The 19,124-nt window shown below is 42.2% G+C and overlaps 1 protein-coding gene and 1 long non-coding RNA gene across 2 annotated transcripts in view; one reads left to right on the top strand and one right to left on the bottom strand.

The window, feature by feature from the left end:
* Positions 1-938: 938 nt before the first annotated feature.
* The window catches only part of SOCS6 (suppressor of cytokine signaling 6), a 21,160-nt gene continuing 2,974 nt past the window's right edge, over positions 939-19,124 (bottom strand). Inside the window, exon 2 of the mRNA XM_075826474.1 lies at positions 939-3,107. Within this exon, the coding sequence (XP_075682589.1) occupies positions 1,376-2,983 (1,608 nt within the window). The 5' untranslated portion in view covers positions 2,984-3,107 and the 3' untranslated portion in view covers positions 939-1,375. The remainder of the gene's footprint in view (positions 3,108-19,124) is intronic.
* The window catches only part of LOC142651585 (uncharacterized), a 26,174-nt gene continuing 17,506 nt past the window's right edge, over positions 10,457-19,124 (top strand). Inside the window, exon 1 of the long non-coding RNA XR_012847649.1 lies at positions 10,457-10,527. This is a non-coding gene — a long non-coding RNA (uncharacterized LOC142651585). The remainder of the gene's footprint in view (positions 10,528-19,124) is intronic.

The raw sequence follows: 19,124 nt of genomic DNA, 5'->3' as shown, positions 1-19,124 counted from the left end.
CTCCAGTCCATTCATGTATGTGTTTTTAATGAGCATTAATGAAGTATTTTAAAAGAAAGACATTGCACTATTTTTTCTGTAGGAAATATATTCATTAAATTTGAATACTTACCATGAAGGCTTTTACATTTCTCAGTGGCTAGTGGTAATACAATGTATGACTTATTATTGCATCGTCAGTTTGAGTACGGTTTTTACAATGGAGTGCGTAGAAGTAGTAGTGTTATTCGACGCAACGCACCGTTATAAATGTGACATCAGTGGTTTTCCAGAGACTGCAGGGGAACCTATGGATTCCTCATAAATAATGCAGGAAAAATATTAAACATCCTATTGTCTACAACTCTTTCCTGACAAGCTTCCCGATGGCAAAACATTGAAATGCCTGTTGAATCAGGATCAAATAGTATCGGGTGTAGCCGGGCTTAGGAAGCATTTTCAAGGAACAATATATACTGGATGATTGTCCAGGTCATGAATTATAGCAATGTCAGTCAGATCTCTGTATAGTCATTTAACCCAACTCCGTGTGATAAGAAAATGTGCTATCAGTTGTTTTCCACTAAACTGCAGGTAAATTGAATGATCGAAAAAAAAACAAAAAAACACATTCAATTGCAAACTTAGCTCTGCTACATCTGTACTTGTAAAGCTGTCATTATAGGAACATGTATTCTTAGAGAGTAGTTACACATGCTGACTGTGTGACAATTTTTTTCGCCATAAACTACACAAAACCGTCACAACCCCCCCCCCCCCCAAAAAAACAACCTCCACAAAAAGTGGCACGTGTAAATACACCCAAACTAACAGCTGTTATAGTAAACAGTCTTAATAGCAGCAATCCATGGAACGATATTTTGTCAGAAAATTTTTGGGCAGACTGCAGAAACATGTAAACTTCTTGTGATATTTTCCAAAAAGTGTTAAACTGGGTGTAGATGTTTTATTTTTTTTATTTATTTTTAAAACAAAATATAAAGCGTAGGTGTGGGGTACCTACTTTAAAAGGGAACGGTTAACAAAAACTCAAATCTTCAGTTTCAATTTAATGTCAGCGATGGTAAAGAACACATGAAATGTGTGCTTTCAATGTATAATAGTCACAGAGGATAGCAGCTAAGAACATGAGAAAAAACAGGAGAACCCAATAGTTCACATTGTGATTCTGTAAGTTAAAAAATATGGTGATTTCACACATCAGATGTTTTATTGTTTTACTATTAAGAAAAAATAGAGAATAATGCATTACACTCATTTCTCAAAACTAAAATATCGGTATGGCAGCAAAATATTCAGAGAGCAATGAAAGTTTGTAAACTGTATTTAAATCTCTTTTTGATCCCAAAGTGCAAATTGCAAAATTCCCACAAGTTCAGTAGTGCTTTTCCTGTAAATAATCCTTCATTTTGTTTGGCAAAGGCAGTTTCTGAATCAGGTCTATTCTGGTGTACTGACGTATCACAAAACGGCACAGGTACTGCAAAGACCGCACCTGCATAAAGCGGGACACCGGGTTTGTCAGTCTAACGGGATAAGTAGCAGATCCGGGAACTCGAGACCTAGAGTAGCAAAATGCTCCGTTTTCGGAGTCCCTGATGGAATGTTCTATAAGGTCAACTATGGAGGTATGTCCTTCCACGTCTGGTTGTTCATAAAAACTAAATCTACCATTTGAATGTTCAATTCTAGTATGAAGTGTTTTACTATGGGAACGAAAACTTAGGCTTAAAAGATAACGGTCATCAGAACTGTCTCTGACCAGAAAAGAGCCATCTGACACGCTACCCAATTTTTCTTCTGCTTCCCAGCGTGTGATAGGTCCCCAGTACCAACCTTGTTTTGCAAGTTTTTTAAGCTCCTGAGTAAGACTGGTAACTACCATATGTCCACTGTTTTGTACAGAGTCGTAGACTCTGCCAACACCAGGAGCAGTGTTGGGGTCGAAATTCAAATGGCACCGCATGTTTTCAGCCATGTGTGCTTCTGTGCTATTAAGTCTTGCAAAGTTCCTTTGGATTTGATTGTTCTGGACTGGAGGTAGCAATGGCGAGAGTGGTGGAACGTCATTGTGAATTACCCTGGAGTTTTGAAAAAGTACTCCATTGGTACAATGCAGCAGACCATTCACAGTCTGGTCTACAAAGATGTCCGAAGCCGCCACTACTACATCCGGAGCCACTTGACTTTCCTCTTCGTGAAAGCCATTACTTCCTAATAGGGAAGGTACAGCAGAAATTTCCATTGGGGATGAGCTGTCCAAACAGTAAGTACGGGGTCCTTCCAAAGGATACATTCCCTCATCTAAAGGCACAGTATACTGAATATAGTCCTGAGGCATAAGTCCTATAACTACAGGCACATGTTCATTAATACGCAGATGGGGATCTCCATTATGGGATTCTGTTCTTTTCAACGAATTACTTTGTTCCTGATAAACATGATCTGACTGCAGCTCATGAAAGTCCTTTCGAACCCCATTTAGCACAGGGCTCGTACTGGTAGAATGAACCAATGCTTTAACTTTTACTTCCATTTTTATACATGTCTCTTCAGAATTCGTTGGACGTAAGGGCCATGGAGTTGGACTGTAGTGGTGTGTTCGAAGGGATGTTGACCTCAACGGTCTCTGAGATCTTACATCTTTAAAAGTAATGGGCGCAGAAGATGAAGAAAACGTGTCCTCTTCTGCAGAGTTCACGGATGTGCTTCCCTTTCCTTTCTGTTTCTGCTTAACTGAAAGTCGTCTTTTTAATGTCCCCATTAGGCTCTCACTTTTTGGCCTATTTTTGCCGCCTTTCTCATCTTCGCTGTTGATTTCACATCCTGTCAAGTCTTTGCCATAGCAGCTACCAAACAGAGAGTCGTCTTTTACATAGTTATTGGTAATTGAAGGCTGCTGTACCATTACAAAATCATTTTCTTCTTTGCTTTTGTTCAAGTTAAAAGATTTGCGAAATGTTTTCAGACTGATTTTCTTCATTATGGCAAGTGACCAGGTCCGCTTGCTGTTGGCCTTCTCCAGTGAATTGGCGCTAGAACACTGCCATTAATCACTGCTTCACCTCTTCTTTTAATTGGCGTCATTTAGCTTCTGTAATCATCACCTGTAATCATACAAAAAACAAAATAAGAAATCCGGTTCCTTAAAACGTTTCATTCGCTTCTTATACAGTGAGCAAATTGTCATGAGCAGATTGTTCACTGCTGAAGAGAGATATATAGGAAAAGGCAGGAATTACAGCATATATGGAATACAACTAGGGTTGCACGATGCATCTAAATATCTATACTATTTCGATGCAATGCACCGTCAAACTGTTCAATACAGTTTAATTCATGTATTTCGATACGAAGCTATGTGGCCCCACAGCTTAGTATTGTAACACATTAATGTAGTTAGAGCGGGTCTGCGCCTGTGTAATACAGTCATTCCCCCGCTCCTGACAAGTGTGCGAGCAGTCAGCTTGAGGTGATGTGACCAGCGCTGCACTAATGAGCGCCGACACTGAAGACAGAACATGGTGGGCTCAATGCAAAACACCCCCATGTTCTGTCTTTAGCGCCTGCGTCACCGCTCATCAGTGAACAGCCGGCAGCATCACCTCATGCTGACCGCACGTGCACACTTGTTGTCAGGAGCGGAGCAATACCTGTATTATACAGCCGCAGACCCGCTCGAACACCTCATTTACACCGCTATTACCTTGAATGCTGCGATCAAAGCTGACCGCAGCATTCAAGGGTAAAATGACAAGGGGGATGCCCTTTTGATTGTATCACAAGGAATACCTGTGACGCGATCGAGGGACATACCATATATGGGCAGACAGCCCAGGGTCCATTGAAGGACGCCAGGGCTATTTGACCAGATTTCCTGTTGTTCGGGCATACTTAGGTATGTCCTAACAACTGCCTGTGTACTATCAGTACAGAGGCTAATGTACTGGCATATAGATATATACCAGTACATTAAAGTTTAAAAATTTAAAAAAAGTTTAAAAAAAAATATTAAATGTAAATGTTAGAGTTAAAAAAATAAAAATAAAAAAATGTTTTTACAACATTAAGTCTCAATACATAAAATATACACATTTGGTATCGTCGCAACTGTAATAACAAATTTTTTGCGTCATTTATGAGGTTTATGTTAAAAAAATAAAAACGGCTTTCTTTCACTTATTAACCCCCTTAGCGCACCAGGACGCACCGGTACGTCCTGTATTGCAGTGCTTTAATGCACAGGGACGTACCGTTGCGTCCTGTCTAACAACTGTCACCCTATCAAAGAGCAAGGTGGCAGAACTGTGCCATCAACTGTTTATGACAGTTGATCGGAACAGAAAGACGACAGGGGACCAATCACAGCGGACACTGCAGGCGATCTCTGATTTGTCAGTCACAGCAGACTGACCAATCACAGCTCCTTGAGAACATGTATGTGATGGCGCTGGCTCAGAAACTGAGCCAGCGCCATCACCGCCGCGTGTCGGCTGTATATTACAGCTGACACCCCTCTAACGGCCAGGACCGGAGCTAGCCTCCGATCTGGTCGATTAACCCCTTCGATGCAGCAACCAAAAGCGGTTGCTGCATCTAGGTGGTTTCTAGCCTGTCAGCACCCGCGATGGTTGCCATGACAGCAGGTGTCAGCTGTTTGTCACAGCGGACATCCTGCTCTAATGGCCAGGACCGGAGAATAGAATAGCGATCAGGGCTTTATGCCTTCAATTCCCCTAGTGGGACAACTAAAAAAAAAAAAAAAAAAAAAAAAGTCCAAAGTTGCTGTTTTTTAGTCAGTTCCCCTCCCAAAACAGAATTTAAAAAAAAAAGTGATGATCTAATGGTATAAACCCCAAAATTATATCATTAAAAAAGCTACAGCCCGTCCCGCAAAAATCAAGCCCTCCCACAGCTTTTTTCACGTAAAAATAAAAAAAGTTACGGCTCTCAGAACATAGCGACACAAAAAAATATGAACCAAAAGTGATTTTATTGTGCAGACAGCTGCAAAGCATGAAAAAAAACAACCCGATATACATATAGTAATGCTGTAAAAAAAAAAAGAAAAAAGAAACAATTTTCAGAATTGCTGGGTTTTGGTCATCTTGCTTGCCAAAAATTGTGATAGACAAAAAAAAAAAAAAAAAGCATGTACCCCAAAATGGTACCAATGAAAACTACAGATTGTCCTGCAACAAATAAGCCCCCACACAGTGCTACACTGGCCCCACATCTGTGGATTATTTATTTACCCCAGTATTATACCCTCTTATTATACCCTGATGTACTCCACACAGATTACATATGCCCACATATCATAAACTGAAATACCAGCAAAACCCCAAACAGAACTGCCAAGCAAAATCTGTGATCCAAAAGCCAAATGCCGCTCCCTCCATTCTGAACCATACAGCATGCCCAAACAGCAGTTTAAGTCCACATATATGGCATCGCCATACCCGGCGGAACCCACTTAACAGTTTGAGGTATTTCTCTTCAGTGGCACGAACTGGGCACAACATATTGTGCACTAAAATGGCATACACCTGTGAAGAATTGCAATTTTCACTTTGCACCATCCACTGAGCGTTCATTTCTAATAAGAAAACCGAAACCTATGGGGTCAAAATGCCCACTACACCCCTTAAATGCCTTGAGGGGTGCAGTTTCAAAAATGGGGGTCACTACTTGGGAGTTTGTTTTACTACTTGACCCCAGAGCCCTGCCATTGTGGGCCAATGCTGCGAAAATCACCAAAACAGGCCTCACATGCGCATTTGCTTTTTCACTCCTAAGCCCTGTCATATGTCCAGGCAAATGATAAATGCTTTGAGGGGTGCAGTTTACAAAATGGGGTCACTTTTCAGGGTTTTACATTATATTCTGGTACCTAGGGGAGCTCTGCAAATGTGTACACCAGTTCAGCAAAATCTGTACTCTCAAATCCAAATAGCGCTCCTTCCATTTTGAGCTCTGCCATGTGCCCAAACAGCAGTTTATGGCCACAAATGGGGTATTGCCGTACTTGGGAGAAATTGGGTAAAAAAATGGTGTGTTTTTTTCTTTTCTCCTATTATCCCTTGTGAAAATAAAAAATATGGAGCAAAAACTACATACTTTTTGAAAGAAAAAATAATATTTCTCATTTTCACTGCCTAATTCTAATACAATCTATGAAGCCTCACTACACCCCTAGATGAATGCCCTAAAGGGGTATAGTTTCCAAAATTGAGTCACTTCTCTGGGGTTTCTACTGTACTGGTACCTCAGTATCGGTATCGAAGACCAAATTCTGATATTGCGACAACCCTAAATACAACATATGCACCTTGGACATAAATTAAGGAAACCTCTGTTAGCTCTTCCAATCTTCCTCTGTCCAATGTCTGTGTGCTTTTGCCCATATTAAGCTTTTCCTTTTATTAGCCAGTCTCAGATAAGGCTTTTTCTTTGCCACTCTGCCCTGAAGGCCAGCATCCCGAAGTCGCCTCTTCACTGTAGACATTGACACTGGCGTTTTGCGGGTACTATTTAATGAAGCTGCCAGTTGAGGACCTGTGAGGCGTCTATTTCTCAAACTAGAGACTCTAATGTACTTGTCTTGTTGCTCAGTTGTGCAGCGGGAGCTCCCACTTCTCTTTCTACTCTGGTTAGAGCCTGTTTGTGCTGTCCTCTGAAGGGAGTAGTACACACCGTTGTAGGAAATCTTCAGTTTCTTGGCAATTTCTCGCATGGAATAGCCTTCATTTCTAAGAACAAGAATAGACTGTCGAGTTTCACATGAAAGCTCTCTTTTTCTAGGCATTTTGAGTGTTTAATCAAACCCACAAATGTAATGCTCCAGATTCTCAACTAGTTTAAAGTAAGGTCAGTTTTATAGCTCCTCTAAACAGCAAAACTGTTTACAGCGGTGCTAACATAATTGCACAAGGGTTTTCAAGTGTTTTCTAATCATCCATTAGCCTTCTAACACAGTTAGCAAACACAATGTACCATTAGAACACTGGAGTGATGGTTGCTGGAAATGGGCCTCTATACACCTATGTAGATATTGCATTAAAAAAAACACCAGACGTTTGCAGCTAGAATAGTCATTTAGCACATTAACAATGCATAGAGTATTTCTGATTAGTTTAATGTTATCCTCATTGAAAAAAACTGTGCTTTTCTTTCAAAAATAAGGAAATTTCTAAGTGACTCTAAACTTTTGAACGGTAGTGTATACTCATACTGGAACATTTTCAGATGCCCATTATACAAATGTATAATTGTTATTGGCCGTTTCTGAGATATAATTTAGATGTACTGCAAATAATGGATACCCTTTGGGAGCCATAAGCTTGTAAAGATGTGATAATATGGCAGTTTAACAACCCACTATAAATGTAAAACAGTATTTTTAAATGTAGGGACAAATGCATGAGAACGCATAAACAATCCTTGTACTAATGCGAGACGGAAAGAGGAAACACAGTAAAAACAAAAACCTTTTGGAGCTTTTTTTTCCCTTTTACACCAAATAATGTGAAAAAGAAAGGAGAACATACAAAACTGCGAATGCTAGAAGGTTTGAGGTGTCCATATAAAATCCAGGCCACCTCATAATGACAGGCCAGTGTTGATGTGCTATTTTCTATGTAGTTCCTGCATTCCCTCCAGATGTGTTAACGTCCTACTACAAGGCCCGGTATGGGCTGTGAAAACGACCGCGAATCAATAAGACAGCTCACAGATCGGCGCTCGTTGGCTCTTTTCACAAGGAGCAATGATTGGTTCTATATGGGGACGAGCGCTTGTTACTACGATCGCTCGTCACCATACATTCCCATCATGTCGGCAGCACATCTCGCTTACAGAGAGATGTGTTGCAGGTTAACGATAAGATTTATTGCTGCATAAAAGACACGATCAGCTGATGAACGAGCATTTACACAGGGCACTGGAAGTTTATATGAAGCTCATTTGCCCCATTCTAAGCAGTGTGCCCAAACAGAAGGCAAACGGAACAGACAGCCCTGGGGTACGGTGATGCGATCAAAGAGGGGAATTTCCTTTGATCATGCCGTGGTTACGGACCGCGGCAATTAAAGGGTTAAACAGTTGGGGTCCAAGTGTTTTCCGACCCCAGCTGTGTTCAGGAGGCTTCTCTAGGTTTAGGAGCTGTAAGTTACAACTCCTGCTTAGAGTAGAGTATGAGCGCTCACACGAGAGTGGGGACCTGCACCGCCTGACGTCAAAAGACGTAGGGCGGTCGAGAAGGGGTTACAGACACAGTTGAGAATGGCAACTGTATATGCACATAGTATACAGCTTCCATTCCTGACTGTGCTTTCAACTGGTGATACCTCTGGTTATTTCACAGTTAGAACTGCGATGCTGATGGATATGAAAGACTAGAATTTCCTCTTTCAAATGCCACTGCTGTTCTAGGTGGTCCACAACCGGAGATATGGCTATTTGAAGTGATCCCCCTTCCCTCCAGCCTCAGTCTCTCACACTGTGTGAAGCAGCTTCATACTGATAGGACAGCGTCAGAGGCTGTGAGGAGGCTCCACCTTCGGAGAATCGCTGCTGTCGACATAACTTTTAAAATAATAAACTTTTTGAGACACAGTTTTCACTAGATTTTATCAGTGTGACAGCACCTATTAGATTAGATAGGATATAGGGCTTTACTAATCTAGTGGAAGATCCTCTTTAACGCTGTGTATTAGACTTACTCCCCTTATTTCATTAGCATCTCCCCGCATAGTCATGTGATCCACACACGACCAGGTCGTCAAGGAGACGTACACAACTGCTAACTCTGCATCTGGGGAAACAAGTGTTTCCAAGAGGTGAACTGCCCCGTCCGCCAGAATAATAAGGCTATATACATTAGCAATGGACCCGCTTGGGCAGTAAGCTTAAGCGGGACTTTCAAAACAAAGTTGTGTACATGGGGCCACATTGTCTTCCATTGCCATACCCTGTTTTTGTACACAAAAAACAATCCTGGACCAGTTAAGGCATAGTACAAATATTCAAAAGTGACCAGATGAAATCACTCTTGCGTATTTATATAGAGGTACATAAGCCACACACATAAAAAAGAAACCAACATTGCATCTGGGGGTACCATCATGTTTTTGTTTTAGCTTTTCCCCCAAAAAATCCTTCCTGTCTATATCAAAATATCTGGTCTTAGAAGCAGAGATATGGTTAAAGATGTACTCGGCACTGGGAAAATTGGCCTGCTGGAGGGTCAATCAAGCCCTTGTGTAGTTTTGGTAATGCATACAGAACCGGGGTTCCCGGATTCTTTAGTTCCAGGTACACCGCTCCTGGTAAATTTGTCAATGATATTCCCAATTTCACGCTGTATTTGGAACTTTGGGTCATGTGGTACCTCCTTATAAACATCTTTCTATTTCTATCAGATATTTGACCATATTCAGAATAACCAAAGCGTTGGCCGACTTGATATCTATTTAAGTGTCATTAGTCATTGCAGAAAGAGCGTCGCTTTCACTTTTAGTAAAATTAGATCTAACAGGTACCATTTCAGAAATACTTTTTCACATCCATTGACAAGCGAAATAATTGTCCCATTGTCTGTAGCTGGTGCTGCTCTAGTTCTCTTAGGCCCCATGTAAACGAACGTGCTTTTGCAGCCGCAATTCCCCTGAAAATCCACGGGAGAATTGCGGCCCCATTCATTCCTATGGGGCCATGCACATGACCGTGGTTTTCACGGTCCGTGCATGGCCCAGGAGCCTGGACCGCAGAAAGAACGGACCTGTCTTATTACGGCCGTGTTCTGTGCTCCAGGCTCATAGGAAGTAATGGACGTGGCCATGTGCACGGCCCGCGATTTGCGGCTGGCTCACTTTGACACTCCGCGACCGGCCGACCCAAAAATCACAGCCGTGCACATGGCTACGGTCGTGTGCATGAGGCCTTAGATCTAAGCCCTAAGAAATGAATGATTGAAAAAAAAAAAACATTAAATGATGTATATTTAATGTAAATATTCCCTATGATCTATACAGTTGGAAGGAACGAAATAGTGCCTTGGTAAGTAGACCTGTGACGGGATCAAGTGACGCCGCATCAGGGAAGTGATAGGACTATAGATTTAGAGGGAGAGTCATGTAGCCTGAAAAACAAGATGTTTGTCACAACTGCGGGACGTGAAGACAGTAAGCATCGCTCGTATCAGGAGTTTGGGTGTACCATCATAAAGCATTTGTGAAGTTTAGGAAGTCCAACTTTAGAATGGACCTGCTTGGGCAGTAAGCTTGTGTATATAGCCTTACAATGTTAGCAGATGGGCAGTTCACCTCTTGGTAACACTGGTTTCCCCAGATGCAGAGTTAGCAGTTGTGTACGTCTCCTTGACGACCTGGTCATGTGAGGATCACATGACTATGCGGGGAGTTTAGTCTAATACAGCGTTAAACCGGTTTATTCAAACACATGGGAGGATGGAGCCTACTGGACGATAGCAACCGCTAAGTAATCGACACCGGAGTAAATTATGAGGTGAAAAGATAACGCCAGATATACATTTTGGAATATTTTGAATATGTATCTGTTCTGCATTATACTCACGAGCAATAACATGTGATGTATCTAGAAGGACAATACCAAACATGTATTCAGCGGAGACACACGCACCTGGATGGGCAGACTCACACTGACTGGAGGACAAAGTTGTGTAGCTGCTGTAAATATACAAGGGAGAGTCAAAAATTATCCGCATGCTGGTTATATTAACCCCTTTCCGCTGGCCACTTTTGACCTTCCTGACAGAGCCTCATTTTTCAAATCGGACGTTTCACTTTATGTGGTAAGAACTTCGGAATGCTTGTACCTATGCAAGTGATTCGGAGACTGTTTTCTCGTGACACATTGGACTTTATTTTACTGGCAAAATTTGCTCGATACATTCAGTATTTAATTGTGAAAAACACCAACATTTAGCGAAAATGTGCAAAAATTCGCATTTTCGAAACCTAAAACGCATCTGCTTGTAAGACAGGCAGTTATACCGCACAAAATAGTAATTAGTAATATATATTAGAAAACCCCAATAAGTCACCCCATTTTAATAACTGCACCCCTCAAAGTATTCAAAACAGCATTTAGAAAGTTTCTTAACCCTTTAGTCATTTCACAGGAATTAAAGAAGAGTAATTTCTGTTTTTATCCATTTTTTTTTTTGTAACAGCAGGTTTTTCAAGAGAAATGCAACTCAATATTTATTGCCCAGTTTCTGCAGTGTTTATAAATATCCCACATGTGGCCCTAGTGTGGTAATGGACTGAAGCACTGCCCTCAAAAGCAAAAAAGCCCCTAGTGGATTTTGGAGCCTCCTTTTTATGAGAATCTATTTTAGGCTCCATGTCAGGCTTGAGGGGCTCTTGTGATGCCAAAATAGTGGAAATCCCCCACAATCTGCCCCATTTTGGAAACTACACCCCTTGAGGAAATTATCTAGGGTTATAGTGAGCATTTTAACCACTCAGATTTTTGCAGAAATGATTGGAAGTAGGCCGTGAAAATGAAAATATAAATTGTTTCCAGTTTAGCTCATTTTTTTTCATTCCCACAAGGACTAAAGGAGAAAAAGCACCCAACATTTGTAAAGCAATCTCCCCGGATTAAAACAATACCCCAATTTCTCCCGAGTGCGGCAATACACCATTTGTGGTCATAAACTGCTTTTTGGGCACACGGAAGGCTCAGAAGGGAAGGAGCGCCATTTGCTTTTGGAGTGCAGATTTTGCTGGATTGGTTTCTGGGCGCCTATGGGATCAAAACAGGGGAAACACCCCAGAAGTGACCTAATTTTGGAAACCACACCCCTCAAGGTATTCACCTAGGGGTGTAGGGAGCATGTTAACCCCACAGGCGTTTTGCAGAAATTAGTGTGCACTTGATGTTGCAGAGTAAAAATGTGATTTTTTTGCATAGATATGCCAATATGTGGTGCCCAGCTTATGCCACCATAACAAGACTGCTCTCTAATTATTATTCTGTGTTTCCCGGTTTCAGAAACACCCTACGTGTGGCCCTAATCTTTTGCCTGGACATTTGACAGGGCTCAGGAGTAAAAGAGTACCATGCAAAGTTGAGGCCCAATTCGGCGATTTACAAAGTATTGGTTCACAATTGCAGAGGCTCTGATGTGAAGTAATAAAATAAACCCTGAGAAGTGACCCGATTTTGGAAACTGCACCCCTCAAGGCATTTATTAAGGGGTGTAGTGAGCATTTTCACCCCACAGGTCATTTCCATAAAGGACTGCTGTGGATGGTGCAAAGAAATTTTTTTAATTTATCCCTATATATGCCAGGTCACTGGCAAATATATCATGCCCAGCTTGTGGCACTGGAGAGACACCTCAAAAATTGTTAAAAGGGTTCTCCCGGGTATGGCGATGCCATATATGTGGAAGTAAACAGCGGTTTGGGCACAATGTAGGGCTCAGAAGTGAGGGAGCACCATTTGGCGTTTGGAGCGTGGATTTTGCTTGGTGGTCGTTTTGTTTGGAGTTTTACGGGTATTTGTGTTTATAATGTGGGGGTACATGTAGACCGGCAGAGTACAGGGGCATAGTCAGGTGGTATAATAATGGGGTAAAATAATCCTTAGATGTGTGTTACGCTGTGAAGCAATACTTCTTGACCAGGCCAGTGTCGCACTGATAAATATCCTTTCTTATCCCCCTTTTGGTCCACACTCCGCACCTTTGCAGTTTGGGGAAATTTGCTAGGAAGTATTATCCTGGTATAACATGGGCACCCTCACTCTCAGCATATATGTTTGGGCCCTACCCTTCCCGATTCCCTAATTTTAGGGCCTTGATAAATCGCCTCTTGAAACAGAAATGTTCCCCTCTGGCTGCACAACTGCATATTTTTTATTTCCTGACTTATTGGAGCCTTAACTAATTAATTTTTTCATAGACGTAGCGGTATGAGGGCGGTTTTTCGGCAGGACGAGCTGTAGTTATTATTGGTACCATTTTGGGGTACATGCGACACTTTGATCACTTTTTATCCTATTTTTTGGGAGGATAGGTAAACCAAAACACGCAATTCTGGCATATTATTTTTACGTGCTTGTGAACTGATTCTAGTGGATAGACTAGGATCAGTGAATTATGTGGCAAATCATTTGCAAGTCAGCGATGGCTCATGTCTGATGAAGAGGTGAAGACAGCGGTGCATTCATGGCTCGCAGCTCAGTCTAAAACATTTTGTAATGTGGGAATACGAAAGTTTGTGCTCATCCATGGACAAAGTATTGAAAAGCAGGGAGATTATGTTGAAAAATAATGTATTTGTCATTTCTAAAAGCTTCTTAAAATAATTGTACAGCCAGGGTGCGGATAATTTTTGACATATATATATATATATATATACACACACACACACACACACACACACACACACACACACACTCATTTTTATATATATTATATTTCATATCTCTTTCTGATATTTTTTATTTCCAATGCTTAAAGAGAATGTAAGAAAACCGGCAGAATCGCTGCTCAGTTCGAACATATTTGTTTCCCTGCTGTGGGAATCAGTATATAGTTTGACAGAAGATACACTATTTATGGAGCTATATATATATATATATATATATATATATATATATGACACTCCATGTAACTACATGACTCACTGCCACATGTGATAAGCAAGAAAACAGTTCATGGAGTCCCTTACTCAGATTTATGTAATGTAACCCTGCATCAACAGGCCGGACTACGGAGTCCTTCAGGGAAAACCAGCAGGCAAACGCTGTGCCAGGCATTTGACGAGCCATTGTGCGATTATTAAAGCCCCCTGACTACCAATCTCAGATGACTAGGCCTTGCTGCCCACTCACAGCTCTACTGTCTAGTTCACCATCACGTGTGCGATTATTAAAGCCCCCTGACTACCAATCTCAGATGACTAGGCCTTGCTGCCCACTCACAGCTCTACTGTCTAGTTCACCATCCGCCTACAATTCAATACTGTTTTTTTTATTAAAGACGAGAATCAGTGGCCCCTAAGATCTATCAGTCAGGACAACCTGTTAGGTCATATGGACGAGTGACCCCCCCCCCCCGCCCCCTCTATGAGCCAGGGCACTTGCATGCTGGCAGACACAGGCCATCCATGTAATGCTACTTTTTTTTTCTGCATAGGAAATGACTATTTGACTGCAACTCCCCCTGGCAATACCCTCTTTTTGCGAGGGGTCATGGTAGCAGCCATGGCTCCCATATTAAACGTGTTGCCTGTAATGAGACATTGATCCAGGTATTTATTCTGATTTCCATACTTGGAGTCAGGGAGAAAGTTTTCCCCTAATGAGGCAATTGGGATCAATCTAATGGGGGGTTTTCCTTCCTCTGGATTAACATGGTAGGATTATAGGTTGGAATTGATGGACCCATGGCTTTTTTCAACCTTACCAACTATGTAACAACCCATTTGAAGGGTGCTTCTAGTTACTAGCCCAGTCTTCACTCCCCGTTCACAGCTGTGACGTAGTTACAGGGCTAAAAATGTTAAGATGATATATTAAACACATACTTTTCAGCTGCTTTCTCTAAGCTCCCAGTGCCAGACATTCAGGTGGCAGTAATAAAGGTTCTACACCCAATATTACCTGCTTTACACAGGAGGAAGTGCAGCTACGTCTGAGCAAATCAAGTATTGATAAATCCGCTGGCGCAGGCGCATCATCCACATATATTAAAGAGGTTGTCCAGGCGTGGGGCGGATTTTTATGAACGGTGTGGGTCCGACACCCAGACCCCGCTGCCTCCGTCACCATAATTTATGCAGTGGTCAGTGCTTGAAGCAGATGGTTCTGGTCACAGTATAGCGACCGTGCTGCAACTCCGCGCTTATTCAAGTGAATGGGAGCAGAGCTGCAGTAACCCAGCACAGCCGCTATACCGACACCGACCACTACATAACATTCGGTGCCCGGAGGCACCCGGAACAGCTGATCGGTGCAGGGTCCACCAATCATATACCGATGACCTTTCCTGTGGATAGGACATCAGTGTGAAAAACCGTCCCATGTCCAGACAACCCCTTTAAACTATGAAATGTCCTACCAAGGAGACAGTAACGACAGATACTATGTCAGCATTTCAAAAAAAAAAAAAAGGGAAAGATACTTATCTAAATGACATTGAGGGTTAAAACTTTAGCTTAAATGACAAAATTGATCTGGGAAAGGTAGAACGTGATGGACGTGTCGATTTTCAACCTAAGTAACTATATAAATCTGTGAGTTTCCAGACCACAACTGAACGTGGCTCACGACCTGCAGCACACGACCTCTGCTATACTGTATGTAGGGAACCAGCAGACAAGCATTGTGGAAACAAAAAGGTCTCTTCCGAGGACGGTATCCAGAGCATCGCCACCTTGTGGTTAGGCATTTAAACGATCTGACCAGCGGTCCGTCAGTCTCACTTTTTGTTGTGCGATTATAGACGATGAAGCCGAGGGTTAACCACAGTTGCCAGGCACAGTTCTCACCACCGTCGCATGGCATGCAATTACTTTATGTTTGCTTGTAAGCAAATGTATTGTCCATGGATATATTCTATACTAAGCCGGCAGGTAACAAAACACAAGTAAACAATACAACATAAATCAGCAATTAGTAGAGCGGCGCACATTCTGTTCTAGAACATCCTTCACTAACACTTCTGTATTTCCAGGGAGAATGACCTCTTCCTTATTATCCTTTGTTCGGTAGAATTCTGGATTCTAGACGTTTAATAAAAGACGTATAAACCATAAATACGGGACATGGCATGTACTGCAAGTCTTCTCCTCCGCAGGATGATGCCTATTGTGTCTTTCTAAGGCTGGGTTCACACGACCTATTTTCAGGCGTAAACGAGGCGTATTATGCCTTGATTTACGCCTGAAAATAGGGCTCCAATACATCGGCAAACATCTGCCCATTCATTTGAATGGGTTTGCCGACGTACTGTGCAGACGAAATGTCATTTACGCGTCGTCGTTTGACAGCTGTCCAACGACGACACGTAAAATGACTGCCTCAGCAAAGAAGTGCAGGACACTTCTTTGGACGTAATTTGAGCCGTTTTTCATTGAATTCAATGAAGAGCAGCTCTAAATTACGGCCGTCAATGACGCCTCATAAAATGCGAGGACGAGCAATTACGTCTGAAATTACGGAGCAGTTTTCTCCTGAAAACAGCTCAGTAATTTCAGCCGTATCGGACGCTGCCGTGTGCACATACCCTAATACTCCCTTGTTATTCTCCGGCTGGGGATGGACTGCAGCTACATTACTACTTGGAGACAGCTTTTCGACATAAGAAAGTAATATCGCGAGCTCGCATGGCGTTTTTTGCATTCCAATAGTAGGTCAGAGGCGGAAACCGTTGGAAGAAATTGAGCGAAATTGAGAAGAAATTGAGCCATTGAGCGCCGCGGGCAAAAGACAAAGCAAAATACGCTTTCTCTGCCTCCCATGGATGTCAATGGGAGGTCAGAGACGTAAACGCCCGAAGATAGGGCATGACACGTCTTTTTCCCGCAAGCCGATTTTTCCGCTCAAGTGAAAAAAAAAAAAAACTCTGCCTCCCATTGAAATCAATGGGAGGCATTTTCGGACGTTTTTTTGGCGCGTTTTTTGACGCGGTTTCAGCGTCAGAAAACTCTGTATGAACTGACCCTAAAGGGGTGTACACACCTATTTTGGCACAAGTACGTCATGAAGAAGGGTCCCCTGAACTGGACCCTCCCCACATACACTCGAGAACTTATTTATACCGCATTTCCAAAAAACATTTACATAATAGCTTTTTTTTCCATTCCGCAAAATTTGTTTTATTAAAAGTTAGACAATATTTGAGATAACTTCCCATTCTGCCTCACAGAGGAGGATCCCGAGCAAATAAACCCCTCTATGATGTCCATACACCCTAGTAGGGCATTATGGACAAGGATTCTTTTCATGGAATAACCAATTTATAGGGATTGTCCACTATTGAACAACTGATGACCTATCCACCGGATAGGTCATCAGGGTATCATCGGTGCGGGTCTGACACCCGGACTCCGCACCGTTAAGCCGCTCCAGCTGCCTGCGGGCATTGGATGTTATGGTCCATTATGCGATGTACACAGAGCCGGAAGCAGTTGGCTCCGTACATAGCACAGCGGCCGAACTGCAGCTCTGCTCCTATTCACTTGAACACGAGGAGAGCTGCAGTACTGAAGCTCGGCCGCTATCCACGGCTTCCGGCATGTTCGTCCACTGCTCGGAGGCAGCCAGAGCGTCATAACGGTGCAGGGTCCGGGTGTCGAACCCCCACAGATCATGTACTGATGACCTATCCAGTGGACAACCCCTTTAATCTGGGTTCTTCTGAGCCCAAACACAGAACAATGAGCAGAAATAACCAATTAGCCAATTTAGGCTCTGTTCACATTACATCAGACAAATATTTCCCAACATACCCGCAATGGAAGGCTCCAGCGTATGCCACGGTGCAACCATACAGTGGAAAAACGGACTGATACATGCATTTTTAAAAATGGATAGCTCTGTATGGAACAGCGAACTTTACTACTCTATACAGCGAAAATAAAAGGTACTGGCCCAGCGCATGCCAAAGGAACACTGTTGGCATACACCGGATCAATGGGCCCTATGGATACACTCAGCGTATACTACAGAATCTTTCCCAGCACACGCGCCAAATAAAGTGTTCAACCGGGATGTGAACACAGCCAGACAGCAAACCAAGATCGCTGCACTGGTGACGTCTGCCAGCACAACAGAAACTCAACTCCTGGTTTTTGTCAATAGGCACTGACCAGAATAAGGACAGGTGTGAACAGAGCATTAACCCCTTAATGACCGCCGACACGCCTTTTCATGGCATCATTTGTAGGCTTTATTCTGATGCAATAGCCTTTTCACGGCGCTGCATCAGGATAAATCAACAGAGCAGGGAGCCGATAAATGTCACTGCTCTACCAGAGGCAGCTGAGGGCTGGGGGCGTCCCTGCTGGAACGTGTGAGATCCATATAAGTATCGATCTCACACGGTTAACCCCTCAGATGCAGTGCTCAATAGCGTGCGCCGCATCGGAGTGGTTTTGGAGAGAGGGAGGGAGCTCCCTCTCATCCCACTGACACCCGGCGATAAGATCTAGCAGATGCCTGTCCGTTTTACACAGACAGGCATAATACACTGCAATACAGAAGTATTAGTGTAATATGCGATCATCCGATTGCTTTTCTAATATACTCCCCTAGTAGGACTAGTAAAAAAAAGTTGAAAGTTAATTGAAAAAATTTTTTAAAAAAGAAAATTAAAAACTCACTTTTTCCCCTTACAAACTGCTTTACTATTAAAAAACCAAAATAAAGCAAAAAAGTTACACATATTTGGTATCGCCGCGTCCGTAACGACCCCGACTATAAAGTTATTACATTACTTAACCCGCACGGTGAACGACGTAAAAAATAAAACAAAAAACTATGGAAAAATTGCTGTTTTTTTTTTTAATCCTGACTTTAAAAATGTGATCAAAAAGTCGCATCTAATCCAAAATGGTACCGATAAAAACTACAAGTCGTCCCGCAAAAAAAAACCCTCATACAACTGCATAGTGAAAAAATAGAAACGTTACGGCTCTTCAAATATGGAGACACAAAAACAAATAATTTTGAAAAAAAAATAAAAATGTTTTTACTGTGTAAAAGTAGTAAAACATACAAAATCTATACAAATTTGGTATCGTTGCGATCGTAACAACCCACTGAATAAAGTTATTGTTTTATTTATACCACACAGTAAACGGCGTAGAATTAGGACGCGAAAAACAGTGGCGAAATTTCAGGTTTTTTTCTATCCCCCGCGAAAAAAAGTAATAAAAGTTAATCAATAAATAATATGTACCTCAAAAAGGTGCTATTAAAAAATACAACTTGTCCCAAAAAAGCAAGACCTTTAATTTCCTTTTGCTGGAGATGTTAAGTGCCATTCCAGCACATGACCACACCAGCCAATCACTGGCCGCTGCGGTCCCCTCAGCAGATCAAGAGGTGAGTTAGGGCATGAC

This window comes from Rhinoderma darwinii, chromosome 5 (genome assembly GCF_050947455.1).
Source record: "Rhinoderma darwinii isolate aRhiDar2 chromosome 5, aRhiDar2.hap1, whole genome shotgun sequence".
NCBI classification, from domain to species: domain Eukaryota; kingdom Metazoa; phylum Chordata; class Amphibia; order Anura; family Rhinodermatidae; genus Rhinoderma; species Rhinoderma darwinii.
This window is presented reverse-complemented; position numbering and strand designations above follow the sequence as displayed.